The sequence below is a fragment of the Delphinapterus leucas genome, chromosome 20 (genome assembly GCF_059928025.1).
Source record: "Delphinapterus leucas isolate spDelLeu-1000000601 "Yukka" chromosome 20, BTC_Dleu_Yukka2, whole genome shotgun sequence".
Taxonomy (NCBI): domain Eukaryota; kingdom Metazoa; phylum Chordata; class Mammalia; order Artiodactyla; family Monodontidae; genus Delphinapterus; species Delphinapterus leucas.
This window is the reverse complement of record NC_143148.1, coordinates 42,204,849-42,217,742: the sequence shown is the minus strand read 5'-3', so window position 1 is coordinate 42,217,742 and position 12,894 is coordinate 42,204,849. Positions and strand designations below refer to the sequence as shown.

The following is a 12,894-nucleotide window of genomic DNA, read 5'->3' as shown; positions in this document are numbered from 1 at the left end:
TCCTCATGGCTCCATGGCAGCCCTGACCTGCTCTGGATCCTTCACTATCTGGCGGGACACACAGGCTCCTACCACTGTCTGCCCTCATCTCCTGGCTTATTCCTTGCAGCTGAATCCCTCCGGAGCCCTCCAAGAAGTCTTTCCTCAGCAAACAGGACTTAAGACTTCAGGGGGCCAATCAGGCTTGATGTTTAAGGGGAGATAGTGGGAGAGTTTGAGGTCTCTCTGGGCTGGAGGTCAGGAAGGGTTCTGTTCTTGAAACCAAGGGGTTGGCTCCAGAGGAGCCCTGGGAGAGGAGGGGTGAGGAGTGGCCCCAGGGAGGCTAGACGGGGTGAACTGGAGGAAGGTGCTGCCCCTCGGAAGCATTGTAGCCGGGGTGTAGCCGAGCACTGCCTGGCCTAGCCAGCCAGTCTCCAGCTCTGCTTTTACTAACCTGTTGTCCCCACAGGAAGAGGCTTTTAACCCTGTCAGTCAGAGGCAGGTGGGGCAGGACGGTGGGAAAGGACACATCTACTCCTTTGTTTCCTCTGCCAGAATTAAGTCTGGACCAAACTTTCCCCTTCTCTAATCTTCCCTCTTTCTGGCCTGCTGTGGACTCCTCACCAGAAAGAGAAAGGCTCAGAGAGGGCTCCCTCTTCCTCCTGGCACCCTTTATAGGAGTCACCAGGCCTATTTTCCTGTATTGTCCTGGTTTCAGACCTTGTCTTTGTGAGATAAAATAACAGTGGCTAGTGTTGGGGTGTACTTATTGCATATTGGGGCCCCTGGGATAGATGGTTCACGTGTATTATTCTATTTAATATCCAAACCACTCTACGAGGTACTACTATTAATATTCCCGTTATTCAGAGCAGAGAGGGGCAAAGTTACTTGCCTCCTGTAAGTTATAAGTGACAGAGCTAGGAGCCTGGTCAGGGTCCTCTTACTACAGAGCCTGACCCTGAACTATTCCTTCCTTAGTGCCTGTGGCATCTCAGACTCTTGAGTGCCCAGGCATTGCCCCTCCCCGCTCGGGTCCTTATCCAGGTTACATTCCTCTCTACAGCAGGAATCTCAGCCTGGCCTGAACTAGTAGGTGGACTGTAGAAAGAATCCCACCAGGCAGGATACTGGTAGAGGTGAAGGAAAAGAAGCTGCTCCCTTCCTCCCGGCTCAGCTCCAGGTCATCCTTCTGTGTGTTAACAGGATGTTGAGATCCCCCCTAAATTTGGGTATTGACCAAGAAAGCACATGCATCTATTGCATCCGACTCAGATGCTCTTACTTAAGAAAGGGCCACGTTATTGACCCACAGTGGCACTTAGGTTTTATAGGACTGCAACAAAACCTCTGGTTTACAAAGATGGATTCCGACCAAGTCCTGGGGCCGACTGTACATGGGCTTAGGGCAGAGCTACTCTTGAGGACCCAGGTCCTCTGTTGGTACTCTGCAGAACCTAGGTCCATGGCCATCCCTCAGACATCTTTACCATCTTGTATCTCTTGGATTGGTGAGGGGGAAGAGAGGTACCATGAAGTGACCCAGATGCCTGTTCCCAAAGAAGCCAGCAGGGTTCTGGTTCCCAGAGGTGACAGTCAACTGGTTCCAGGCTTGTCCTGCAGCTCCCCCTCCTGGAGGAAGTCAGCATCACCTTCCAGGACCTGTTTCCCAAATCTCAGGATCTTCCTTGGGTCAAAATAAAGTTTTTCCAAGCCAATGAAAAGGCAGTTAGCTTTTCCTCTCTGTTACAGCAAGCAGAAGAGAACTTCCAGAATACCTTTTGCTTATTTTCCAACCCCCAACCAAATCTAGGCCTCGCGCTCACCCAGACAATGGCAGCAGCCTCCTCACCTCCCTATCCCCAGTCTTTCCCTTCCTTATTCGGCCCTTCACGCTGATGCCCAAGCGACCTCTCCAAAACGTCAGGCCAATATCCCTCGTTGCCTACACCCAGCCTGGTCTGATAGCCAGGCCTCTGCTTCAGCCATGCTAAATGGCCCTCCTACATGGGGCTGACACCTTCCACACTAGTGAGGCTTCATCCCTGGCATATCCTCTGATTGGAAGGCCACCCAACTCTCTCCTTCAGGAAGCAGCTGGAGAGCTGCCTCTTCACTCCTGCAGGCAAAGTGGCAGTCACCCCCACTACCTGTGGCGCCACAGCTTTGGTCCTCAGCCCTTTCGTTATCACGTCTCCTTGAATTATGCTGCCTCAGCATTGCACACTTAGAGTGAGCTTCTAGGAGTGGTAGTGGTGTCTTGTTCCTTTCTGTGGCTACTATCACCCACCCTGCTTAGACAAGCCTGACAAGTGAATAAGCCCTCAGGAAACAGACTGATTCTTCTGTGGTTACTGAGTATTTCCTACGTCACCTGTGAAGAGATAGGAACAGATCTTCCTTATCAGTGCTGGCCTGGCCGACACCTCCAGCCCTGGAGACCACACAGAGAAAGGAGATGCTCAGCCTTCTTGGGTCAGGCCTTAGCCAGAGAGCCCCCAGGTTCAGAGATCTTCAGGGCTCAGGAAAGGGCAGGCCCTCCCTGGGCCCCAGGGTGTGGTCTCATGCAAGGCCACTCCTTTGCAGGCCTCTGCTTCCTCAGCCATAAAGTCAGGAGATCAAACTCAGTTATCTTGAAGAGCCCTCTACCTCTAAAATTCTTGGAGAATTCGTGCTCATCCCTATGGACAGCATTTCAGTCTGCATGGTCCCTGTAGAAGTATCTCCTAGCTCAGTCAAGTCACTGCCCAGGGAGAAGTGTGGGCAAAAAAATAAATGTCCTGACCCCATGGCTTGCCCTGAGGCCTTGTCATGGGGCCAGTGAGCATCTAAGTGACCCTTAAAAGAGGGAACAGCCTGGGATTATGCCCATTTTCTTCCTACTTCCTCCATCTGGGCCTGCCCACCCCCTCCCTTCCTGGATGGCCAGGCCATTATTACAGGGGCCCCCCCATATGGTCCTGGACTTTGGATGGCCTTAACCTTTCAGATCCTAACCTGTCCCTCTCTGCAGCTTCCTTGGCTCCCCACCTTGGTCTCCTTATCTTGGTGCCTTTCATGGGGCCCCTCTGTTAGGTGGATGCGGTGCAATGACACATGCCCTTGGGGAGTTCACAGTCTAGTCCCCGAAATAGTTCTATAACCCACAGTGATAGTAGCGTGTAGATGCTACAGTGCAGGGCAATACAGCACTGGGTACTGCCTGGCTCAGCAGGAAGCAAGGCACTGTGAGTCTTCAAGGGCACATGTATACTAGCCAGGTTGAGGGTGAAGAAATAAAGGCATTTTAGGCAGGGGAAACCCCACAGGCAGAGAGGGAAGGTAAGAAAAGGTGTAGTTGGTCAGGGAATTACAGGAAGCCACTAAAAAGTTTTAAGGTAGCTGGGGTAAAAGGGGCAGGGTGCTAGAGGGGTAGCAACACCATCAGGGGTTCAGGAGTGTGTAGCAGAATCATTGGGTGGGTTGGTGGGGCAAGGGCCCACCGGCAGGGAGACTAGTGAGCTCTCACCTGGAGATGACAGTGTCCCAGGCAAGGGTGCTGACGGGTGTCCAAGAGATTCTCTGTCTGAGAGGGTAGATTCACCTGCCTTCATGCCTGATTAGCTGGCAGGAGTCAATGAGCAAAGAATAGGATGGGGTCTGGGGTGCTATCAGGATTTTGGCTTGAACAATTGTGTAGATGAGAAACAGGAAGAAAAGCAGGTTGGAGGGAGGAGAAATCCATTTAATCTGGAATTCCCTGTGTTTACGATGTCTGAGGGACATGCAAGAGGACCAGGAGGCAGCAGGATAGGGGCTTTCCAAAATGGCCAGCACTGGCCCCCTCTTCCCAGAGACCCCTGAGGATGAGGCGCTGCAGTCATCCAGTGGCTCAGCCACAGGGGTCCAAAGAGAACATTCACCTCTACCACCACCCCTTGCCTGCCAGAAAAAGGCACCAATTCCTCTGTCACCAGGCCACTCTGGGGGCAAAGTCTGGTCCAGCTGTGAGAGCTGCCCCTCCTGGGACAGGCAAATGAACTCTGCCACCTCAGAAGGAGGATTCCAACTGTTGGCCCCCTCAAGGTCAGATCAACGCAGGCCCCTTCCCTGGGAGACAGGGAGCAAGGCCAAGCACCTGCTTCCCATGACCTGACAGTTCTTTTCCTTTCTCTTCCCCAAGTTCTTCCTTACCAACCGCCTTTCCATCCCCACTGTTATCTTGTCTGATCTTCAGGTTCATCTGAGGAGGTTTTAAATGCACAGAACCAGGCCCCGCCCCTGCAGATTCTGATTCATTTAGGTCTGGGGTAGTGCCCAGGAATCTATATTTCTGTCAAGTTCTTGGGCAATCCAGTTCACTGTACTGGGGAATCCTCCACCCTTCTTCCCAGCCTCTCCCTCTTCAGGCATCTTATTTGGGGGATCACAGTCTGAGAAAAGGAAAAACGTTTATTTTTAGCAAACCCAAGGTCCCAAGTAGGGGTAGGGGCAGAATCCCCTCTTCCACCTGAGTGCCTAGGGCCATAGACTGCTGCTCTGGTTCAGGCTTGGGAGAAGGGGAGCCCCCAGTGGGGCAGGACAGTCACTTGTATTGAGGAGAGGGTGGGGGTACAAGTGGGGCAGCGCAGACACTTAGCATCTTGTTGGTGTCCACCTGAGTTGACTTGAGCATCTCAGCCCTGAGGCAACCGCTGACGCCCAGGCTGGGCAAACCCCCAGGCTCCTCGCCAGCTTCCTCTCCCAGGGGAACCAGAGTGTAGGTGGGGGTCATGAACATATTGGGGCAGGGCAAAGTGAGGCCTGAGCCCAGCTCATCTGCCGTGGGCAGCAAGGCCTACAGTTGTTCCACACCTGTCTCCTTGGGGATGAGGGCCAGCTCCGACTCAGGCTTCACCTCAGCCTCGGCCTCCCTGTCCCCCTCCTGTGCCTGGTTCAGCTCAGGGTTGCAATAGTTGATGTACTGGTACAGGGGCCGCAGGCGCTGGGCCTTTCCTGCAAGGACCCGGGGCAGGGCAGGTGCTGGAGCGCTAAGCTGTGCCATGTCAGGGGTCCAGCAGGCGGGGGATAAAGGGAAGGCCTGGGGAATGCCACTCACGCTCCAGTCCTAAGGTCTCTGAGGGCGCAGACACTGTGCTGGCCACCACAGGGAGCACTGGGGTTCCCACACTCTTGCGCTTCTTGGCTTTTTTGTGCTGTTTGGCAGACGGCGAGGGCTCACTCTGGCTACTCTCCCGCTCCTCCCTCTGCAGCGGCATCCCCTGTGGCAGCTCAGCTTCAGTCCTAGGATGGGCTTGGTGGCTAGGTCCTGGGAGGCTAGGGGACAAGAAGGCCTGAGGAGCCAGCCTCCAGCCTTGGCTCCTGTGCCCTGTCCTAGGGAATAGCCCTGTCTACCTACCACCCCAGGCCCAGATTCTTGTCCCTTTCCTGGTCAGTGAGGCCTGGGGCTGGACAGGGGCCAAGAGCTCATGAGTTCAGCCCCTTACAAGGCTTTGAGACTCCCTCTCTGGATGTTCCCTACATCAGAGCTCTTGAGGGACAGAAGAAGGGAGGAGTGATGGTGGTGGCAGGGGATAAGTATGTACACTGCAGGAATGCCCGATTTAGGAATCCTACGTAATCCACCCCCATTCCACCTCCCCAGCCCTTCAGCTTCTTCCCTCTGAAAGCCCCCTCACTTGACCGGCTTCCTCTTCAGACCATGACTGGTCCTCACAATGGAAGCCATAGGCCTGGGGCCTCTCTCCTCTAGTGCCTGCACCTCTGGCTTGTGCCTCTCTTCCTCCAGCTTGAGTCTTTCCTCCTGGATCTTTGGCTCTGAGACTGGCCCTGTTGGACACTTGTCTTCACCCTGGGTTTGGCAGGCTTCATGGGCTGGCACTAGGCACTGGTCTCCCATAACTGGACACTAGAGGTGACACATAGGTAACTGGTCACCATGGCCAGGCAAAGGATACAGGGATCAGCCATTAGATACCAAATATGGATGAAGGGCACCAGCCCATGCCCCTCCCAGGCTGTGGAGCCTGTCCTGGCAGTTAGGGGGTCATTGCACAGAAGCTGGTCTCCTAAAGCTCTGTGGCCAAGTGTTTGAAGGCTAGACAGCCTAATGGTCACCTCAGAATTCTGCGCATGGCCACCAGGCACCACCGTAAGCTGTGACTGCCCCAATGCTGTTCCCTCTTGGGCCCCTGGCCGCTTCTCAGCCCCTGCTGAGACCATGGCTGCGGAGGATCAGCGCATCCTCGACGGTTGCTTGGGGGACGTGGGGGGTGGGAGGTGGAGGGCGGACCCTAGACTGGTAGACCGTGAGCTGACCCCGGAGAAGGGCCGGGTTGCGAAGGGCAACTGGCAGCCGGTCTGGCCCCACCCTCAGCTGGAACTACAAGCCCCAGAAGGCTTTGCGCCAGGGGGCATTGGCCCCTGACCTCAGGGACGGAAACCATTGTTACCTGGCAACAGCAAAGAGGTCGGGTGGCGGCAGTGGGCGGTGAAACTGCTCGGGTGAGTACCCTGCTCGGGTGAGTACCCTGCTCGGGTGAGTACCCTGCCCGGGTGCGGGGCTGCCAGCGGGGCAGGGAAGTGGGCTGAGAGCGGAGGTGGCGAGCGCAGGCCAGGGTCGGGAGGCGGGGCGAGGGCCAGGAACGCAGGCAAAGCGGCACAGCTGGGGTCAGGGTCCGGGTCCAGCGAGGAGGTACTGGGCTGAGGAAGGGGGTTCGGGGCCGGAGATGCGTAGCCCGGCAGGCCTCGGTGCATTGTTGCAGAAGGACGACGGCGGCATGTGCGAGGGTCCGTCCCGCATCTCGGGGCCCATCCCCCCAGACCCTACGCTCTGTCCTGACTGCTACCGGCAGCCGGCCTCGGGTGAGTTGTGGGGTGCCTCACCCTGGCGAAGCCAGAGCAAGGGTCGGGCCCAGCTCCACCATTGAACTCTGCGCTCCGCCCCGTCTGGCCTCTCAGCCCAAGGGCGCCTTGAGGGAAGCACGCTGAAGTTGGGCCTGCTGACTCCGGACCCCGACCTAGACGCCACCCCTCCCCGCGGCCCCCGCATCGGTCCCGGAGCCCGAGAAATCCTGGAGCGTGGTCGGCGCGGCATGGGTGGCGTGCTGCTGCAGCTCAGGGGTATTTCCCTAGGCCCAGGGGCCTCTCCCAAGAGTAAGTTCTGGACAGAAAGGACGAGGCGAGTCTGAAGTCAAAGCTGAGATCAAAAGCAGCTGCTTCTCCTTCCCTGAGGAAGGCTTAGGCTTTACCTCTCTGACTGTTAGTTTCCCCGACTATAAAAGTCCTCTCTTCTTCCTCGCAGGAGAGGACTAGATGAGGTATCCCCCAGAAAACCCATAGCTCAGCTTCATTAATTCATGCATCAATGAAAGGTTGTTTCTTGAGTGTCTCCTGTGTGCCAGGCCCTATAGGTGCTAGGAAAACAAGGTTGGAGAAGAGCATCATCGAATCAAGATGAGAGACAATAAACAAGTGAACTGGTGAATATGATATGCAAGATGATTAATGGTATACTTCGCAATAAAAAAATGTAGAAAATCATCAGGAATAGAAGAAGATAATTACTGTGTGAGGAAAGGAACAAGGTGACGAGGTGGACTTAGATGGAGATGTTAGGGAGATCTTTCTGTGGGAGGCAGGGTGTGGGCCTCTGTGTTCACTGTTGTGAGTTGGATTGCATGGGCTGTATGTAGGGCAGAGCCTGGCAACATCTTTTCCCCAGGGAAGGACCCTAAAGACCATGAGAAGGAGAACCTGAGGCGGATCAGGGAGATCCAGAGGCGCTTCCGTGAGCAGGAGCACAGCCGGGAGCAGGACCAGTCCAGGCCCCTGAAGGCTCTCTGGCGCTCACCCAAGTATGACAAAGTGAAGTCCCATGTCAAGGCCCAGCTGCAGGTACCTGCCTCAGGCAGCCAGAAGTATTGCCCATCTTTTTGACAATTATACTCTGATCTGAGTTATGAGGAGGGTGGAAAACCACAGGGAACTAAGGTAACAGGGGACTAAGAGATAGCTGGTTCTACTGCAGAGTGGGGCTGGGGGGCTTTCTCAGAAGTGATGATGGCTGGGTGATTCTGAGGGGCAAGTAGGAATTAGGCCAGGGGAGGATGGAGGAGAACATTCTATAGAGATGGAACCTCACGGATAGAAGTCCTAAGACCAGAGGGAGTGTGGGCAGTGGGGATGCTGTGTTCAATTCACTGTGAGGGAAGAAGAGCGTGAGGTTAGGCCAAGAAGTCACCTGTACCCACATCATAAAGGGCCACATAATCCACTTCTTACCTTTATTTCTAAGGACAATGGGAAGGGCAGGGGTAGGGGTATGTATGGTGGTAGGATTCTATCTGGGTAGATAGTGGCACCACTTCTCTATCCACGGGTCTGAGACGGAGAGGCAGGATTGAGAGAAAAGACAATAAGGTCATATGTGGATGTGTTGAATCAGGAGCATTTATGGGGCTCGCAGGGAGTGGGAATATGTCCAGCAAGCAGGTGGAGAATCAGATGTGGATGTCAGGAGTGAGATCCAGGAGTTATTGAGGATCTGGCAGAGGAAGATGAGACCAGGGAAGTGACCCTGGATTTGAGGGCTTGGAGACCAGCTGTTGGTGACCTTGGTGGGGACAGAGCCAGAAATCTTGGCTAGGAAGGAAAGAAAAAAGAAATGGTGGCTGAAGCCAGGACTGAGATAGAAGGAGGGGTATTTGTTTTCTTAAAGATGTGAGAAACACACATGTTTAAATGCTGATGAGGAGAAGTCCTCCTTCATGACGAAGGAGGCCAATTCCAGAGGACTGGTGATAGAGAAAGATCCTGAAAGGCAGGAAGGGCAGAGTCTTGGTCTTATGGCTTGAGACCCTGACCTCAGCCTGACTGATCCCTCTGCTATGCCTTGGCCTACAGGAGCCCAGCCCTGCCTCTGGGACAGAGCCTGCCCACTTCCTGAGGGCACATTCCCGTTGCGGCCCTGGGTTCCCACCACCCCGTGTCCCCAGTCCCCAGCTAACCCCACCAGGTCCCAATGCTAAGGTGAGAGGATGTGTGAGGGCTGGGAGGTAGGGCAGGGATTCTGGGGAGGTTCAGGGGCACAACACAGTGCTACCTCATCATGCTTGACATGTCCTGCAGGGCCCAGGCCCAAGTGTGGACTTCATTACCCACAATGCTCGCACTGCCAAGAGGGCCCCCCGGCGTCATTCTCGCTCGCTGCAAGTCCTGGCACAGGTGCTGGAGCAGCAACGGCAGGCCCAGGAGCACTACAACGCCACACAGAAGGGTCACGTTCCCCATTAGTAGGTCCTACTGCCCAACACCCAGGGTAAGGGACGCTTATGGTGGGTGGGAGCCAACATCTGCCCTGGGATTATCAATCCTGAGTCTGTTGCATCGCAGCTTGTTGGAGCGGAGGGATCTGTGGCGGCAGGAGGCTGAGGCCCGTCAGCACAGCCAGCCGGACCCGGCCATGCCGCCTGGCCACACTTGCATGCCTGAGAACCAGCGGCTGGAGACACTGAGCAATCTGCTCCAGAGTGAGTATGTGGCCAAAGGAAGCTGGATGGGGAACCCACTGGGGACCATGCACCCCTGCCCAGCACTTACTGTTCCTGGGGCCCCTGTAGGCCAGAGCCAGCTGCTGCGTGAGCTGGTGCTATTGCCTGCTGGGGCGGATTCACTGAGAGCCCAGAGCCATCGTGCTGAGCTGGACCGGAAACTGATGCAGGTAGAGGAGGCCATCAAGATCTTTTCCCGCCCCAAGGTCTTTGTGAAGATGGATGCCTGAGCCCTTTTATGGGGATAGAATCAGGGGTCTCACTGAGGATCGCTACATGGTTATAAAGGGCAGGACTGGTCCCCATCATAGAGTGGAGTTCGAAGACAGGAGCAGTGGGTGGGCAGTATCCCCAGAGCACTCTTCCCAGTCACTGGTGGCTGTGGAAGGGCCATCCCAGCCTCTTAACCCCTTTGTCAAAATTAAACCTTTTGTACACAGTGGGGTTTGTTTCCATAAGAGCTTTTCTTACCCTAGAAATGCCAAGTCTGGTGTCCTTCCTGCTGCTTGACTACAGGAAGGTTTCTCTGCTGCCCTTATCACTCCTCCACTTCTGCCTCATGTCCAGGCCAGAAGGCAAGATTGTGGGATCAAGGAGGAGGCTAGGGCTGGGAAACAGAAGGACCATAACTGCATTTGTAGAAAACCTTTAATGTTCCCCAGACTGAGAGGGCCCCATGAGCAAGCTAAAAAACCCCACTGGGGAAGTCCCTGCCATGTCCCAGCAGCCGGGAAGGGCAAGGGGTTGCATCTTTGCCTGTCAGAGGCTGAAGCCACTACCATCTCCTTGAATGCTACTCTCCCAGCCAGAGCTGGCCTGCTCCTTATCATCCAGGGAGGGCAGAGAGCTGCGGGCATCAGGAAGTAGGTGGCTTGGGTGCAGGTCCCAGCATGGAGGCCCCTGAGACAGCCCATTGGAACAGGGAGGCTCGCGGTTCTCAATGATCAGATCACTGCTGTCGTCGTCGCTATCAGGCTCAGCAGGCCCAGGCCCAGCAGAAGGAGGCCCTGTCAGACGCCCAGATGCCCCACGCACCACATTATTGCGCTGATTGGCTGGCTTGACAGTGACAATGAGGTTGTGGCTGTTCGCGACCATCATGTCTGTCACTTGGTCCAAGGTCTTCCCAGCTACCTCAATGCCATTGACCTCGAGGATCTCATCACTGACTGCCAGCAGCCCTGTACTCTCAGCCAGGCCCCCTCGTACCAGGCGGGAGATGAAGATGCCTGGAACCCGTTCCAGGCCCTGGGGAGCTACGCGCACACTCATGCCATCTCGGATGTAGAAACCCAGGGGGCGGTCGGAACCATGCTTATGCAGCCGCACCCGTCGGTGGGTCTCAGGCAGTAGGTCCACATCTATGACTGAAGAAACCTGGCGGAAATCATGTGGCAGGCTGATTAGCAGGGGTGGCCGCGTGCGCAGGGATGCCACTGGCCGAAGTAGGAGCCCTTTCTTGCGCCGCTGCAGAGAGTTGGAGGCAAAGGCCAGGCCACTGGAATCAGCTTCTGCTGCAGGAGAGGGGGACGCTGAGATCAGAGACCCTGCTTTCCCATTTGGGCCCTTTTCCATCAGACCAAGGCCTGAGGAAGGGGGCACTGTAGCTACTTCCTGCCACTTGGAGGTCAGGCCAAGGGCAGGGACTGCAGAGGGTGAAGCCTGGGCACACTGGGCATGGACTAACCCTTCTAGACTTGCCCTGTCACCCTACCCCACAGAGGCTGCCCACTGTACCCCATCCTCCTCACCCCGCTTCTGCACTAGCAGGCGCAGCGGCGGGGGCCCACTGGCCAGGGCCCGGCGCAGGCTGTCGTCGTTGGTGAGGGGCAGTAGGTTGCCGTGAGCATCCGTATAGCCAAGCAGCACGTCCAGGCCCGGGATCTGGTGTACCGCACGCAGCAACCGAGAGAACTCTTGGAAGCCGCTCACCGAAGCGCGGGGCAGCGCGAAGCGTCGGAACTCGGCATCAAACTAGAGGCCGGGGTGGGGGGGCGGGGAGGGGTTAGGATGGAGTCCGTGCCCTTTCTCACCACGGGTCCAAAGGTGGCAGGGGTGAGAAAGACGGGGGGGGGGCTTCACAACAGCTGCAGCCTTGCACCCAGTACAAGGGACGCTGTCCAAGGTCTTCTCCCCGCCCTCAGGTACCCAGGCCACAGAGGGACTCTTGAGGCCGACAGTAGAAGGAAGGAGGATGGATGGGGGAAAGCGAGAAGAAAAGCCGAAGAATGGGACGTGGAGGATGGAGGAGAGAAAAAGGTGGGGACCAAGGAGTCAGGAAGGGGAGAGTGAGGGAATTGCAAGCGCCTAGGGCCGAGGCCGGAGCCGGGGCTGGAGGGGCCCTTACTTTGCTCTTCACCTCGACGATGCTGTCGGGACTGCGTGCCGGAGTCCTCTGCGGCCTGGCCATGGCGGGGCCAGGCGGGCCGGGGATGATGCCCCAGGCGGACCGCCGAGGCGCAGGTGCACAGCCCGGCCGGCCCGCGCCGCCCCGCCCCTGGCGGTAGCACTCGCCCCGCCCTCCTGTCCGGACCGTGACGTCAAGAGGGCAGCGACGGGGAGTTGAACGCGGAGTCCACGTTTCCTAGGAAACGGAGATAAGGGTGGGAGAATCTTTGCGTCCTTCTACGTCATTACGCTACGGTCCCCGCTTCCCGGGAATCTGGGGGAGGGGCTTGGCCAATCCGAGGGGGGAGAGAGGGAAGTATTTGTTGAATGCTGTGTACCTTTTTGTAATTTATCATGTTAATCATTTTTAAAATTAATTTTTTTTTGGCTGTGTTGGGTCTTTGTTGCTGGGCGCGGGTTTTTTTCTAGTTGCCGCAAGCGGGGGCTACTCTTTCGTCGCAGTGGGCAGGCTTCCCATTGCGGTGGCTTCTCTTGTTGTGGAGCACGGGCTCCAGTGGTTGTGGCACGCGGGCTCAGTATTTGTGGCTCACGGGCTCTAGAGCGCAGGCTTAGTAGTTGTGGCGCACGGGCTCAGTTGCTCAGCGGCATGTAGGATCCCGGACCAGGGTTCGAATCCATGTCCCCTGCATTGGCAGGCGGATTCTTAACCACTGCTCCACCAGGGAAGCGTGAATGGTATATACTTTTATTTCCACTGGCCTAACAAGACTGCGCATTTTGTAGATGAGGAAACTGAGTCACAACAAATAATTGCTGAACTCCTTGGGGTCACAGGCGTTGAAGTGGCTTTGAGCCACCCACTCGGACCACCCTTGGCTGGAGCCTCAGGCCCCAGATCCCTCCCACTCCATCGGAGCCAGCCCTTGGCCCCTTCCTGCCCAGTGCCACAGGAGTCTTGAAGAACGGCGCAAACGCCCGGCCGCTGCTTGGAGAGATGCTCGGGTAAGAGTAAGCAGGACAGCATAGAGTTGAACCA

The 12,894-nt window shown here is 56.3% G+C and overlaps 3 protein-coding genes across 5 annotated transcripts; 1 reads left to right on the top strand and 2 right to left on the bottom strand.

Annotated features, from left to right (window-relative positions):
* The first annotated feature begins 11 nt into the window (after positions 1–11).
* Positions 12–12,853, top strand: ENKD1 (enkurin domain containing 1). Of its 3 annotated transcripts, XR_016391005.1 has the most exons (9): positions 12–6,822; positions 6,919–7,113; positions 7,682–7,854; positions 8,863–8,988; positions 9,088–9,251; positions 9,352–9,488; positions 9,579–9,679; positions 11,654–11,768; positions 12,693–12,853. XR_016391005.1 is itself a non-coding variant. In XM_022583447.2 (7 exons), the coding sequence occupies exons 1-7, from the start codon at positions 6,687–6,689 to the stop codon at positions 9,737–9,739; spliced, it is 1,092 nt and encodes a 363-aa protein (XP_022439155.1). In that variant the 5' UTR covers positions 12–6,686; the 3' UTR covers positions 9,740–10,704. The 3 variants fall into 3 exon arrangements, 2 of the variants coding, with proteins under 2 accessions (XP_022439155.1, XP_089759354.1); XM_022583447.2 differs by lacking the exons at positions 11,654–11,768; positions 12,693–12,853 and having other exon boundaries at positions 9,579–10,704; XM_089903228.1 differs by lacking the exons at positions 11,654–11,768; positions 12,693–12,853 and having other exon boundaries at positions 9,352–10,704.
* Positions 4,522–6,317, bottom strand: C20H16orf86 (chromosome 20 C16orf86 homolog). Its single transcript, XM_089903236.1, is given in 4 exon segments — positions 4,522–4,980; positions 5,057–5,274; positions 5,637–5,866; positions 6,076–6,317. Coding segments are annotated over 4 exon segments (990 nt in total). The 5' UTR covers positions 6,181–6,317; the 3' UTR covers positions 4,522–4,543.
* PARD6A (par-6 family cell polarity regulator alpha) lies at positions 9,905–11,989 on the bottom strand. Its single transcript, XM_022583450.3, has 3 exons — positions 11,857–11,989; positions 11,261–11,483; positions 9,905–11,023 (listed from the first exon to the last, which is right to left on the bottom strand). Exons 1-3 carry the CDS (start codon positions 11,917–11,919, stop codon positions 10,269–10,271), a joined length of 1,041 nt encoding a protein of 346 aa, XP_022439158.1. The 5' UTR covers positions 11,920–11,989; the 3' UTR covers positions 9,905–10,268.
* Positions 12,854–12,894: the final 41 nt, after the last annotated feature.

Excerpts from the sequence above, each read along its gene's own strand:
- ENKD1 (XM_089903228.1), top strand. The coding sequence starts at position 6,687 with ATGCGTAGCCCGGCAGGCCTCGGTGCATTGTTGCAGAAGGACGACGGC. Across the intron at positions 6,823-6,918 it reads CTACCGGCAGCCGGCCTCGG|CCCAAGGGCGCCTTGAGGGA; the intron begins GTGAGTTGTGGG and ends CTGGCCTCTCAG. Across the intron at positions 8,989-9,087 it reads CACCAGGTCCCAATGCTAAG|GGCCCAGGCCCAAGTGTGGA; the intron begins GTGAGAGGATGT and ends CATGTCCTGCAG.
- PARD6A (XM_022583450.3), bottom strand. The coding sequence starts at position 11,919 with ATGGCCAGGCCGCAGAGGACTCCGGCACGCAGTCCCGACAGCATCGTC. Across the intron at positions 11,484-11,856 it reads TCGTCGAGGTGAAGAGCAAA|TTTGATGCCGAGTTCCGACG; the intron begins GTAAGGGCCCCT and ends CCCGGCCTCTAG. Across the intron at positions 11,024-11,260 it reads CCTGCTAGTGCAGAAGCGGG|CAGAAGCTGATTCCAGTGGC; the intron begins GTGAGGAGGATG and ends CCTCTCCTGCAG.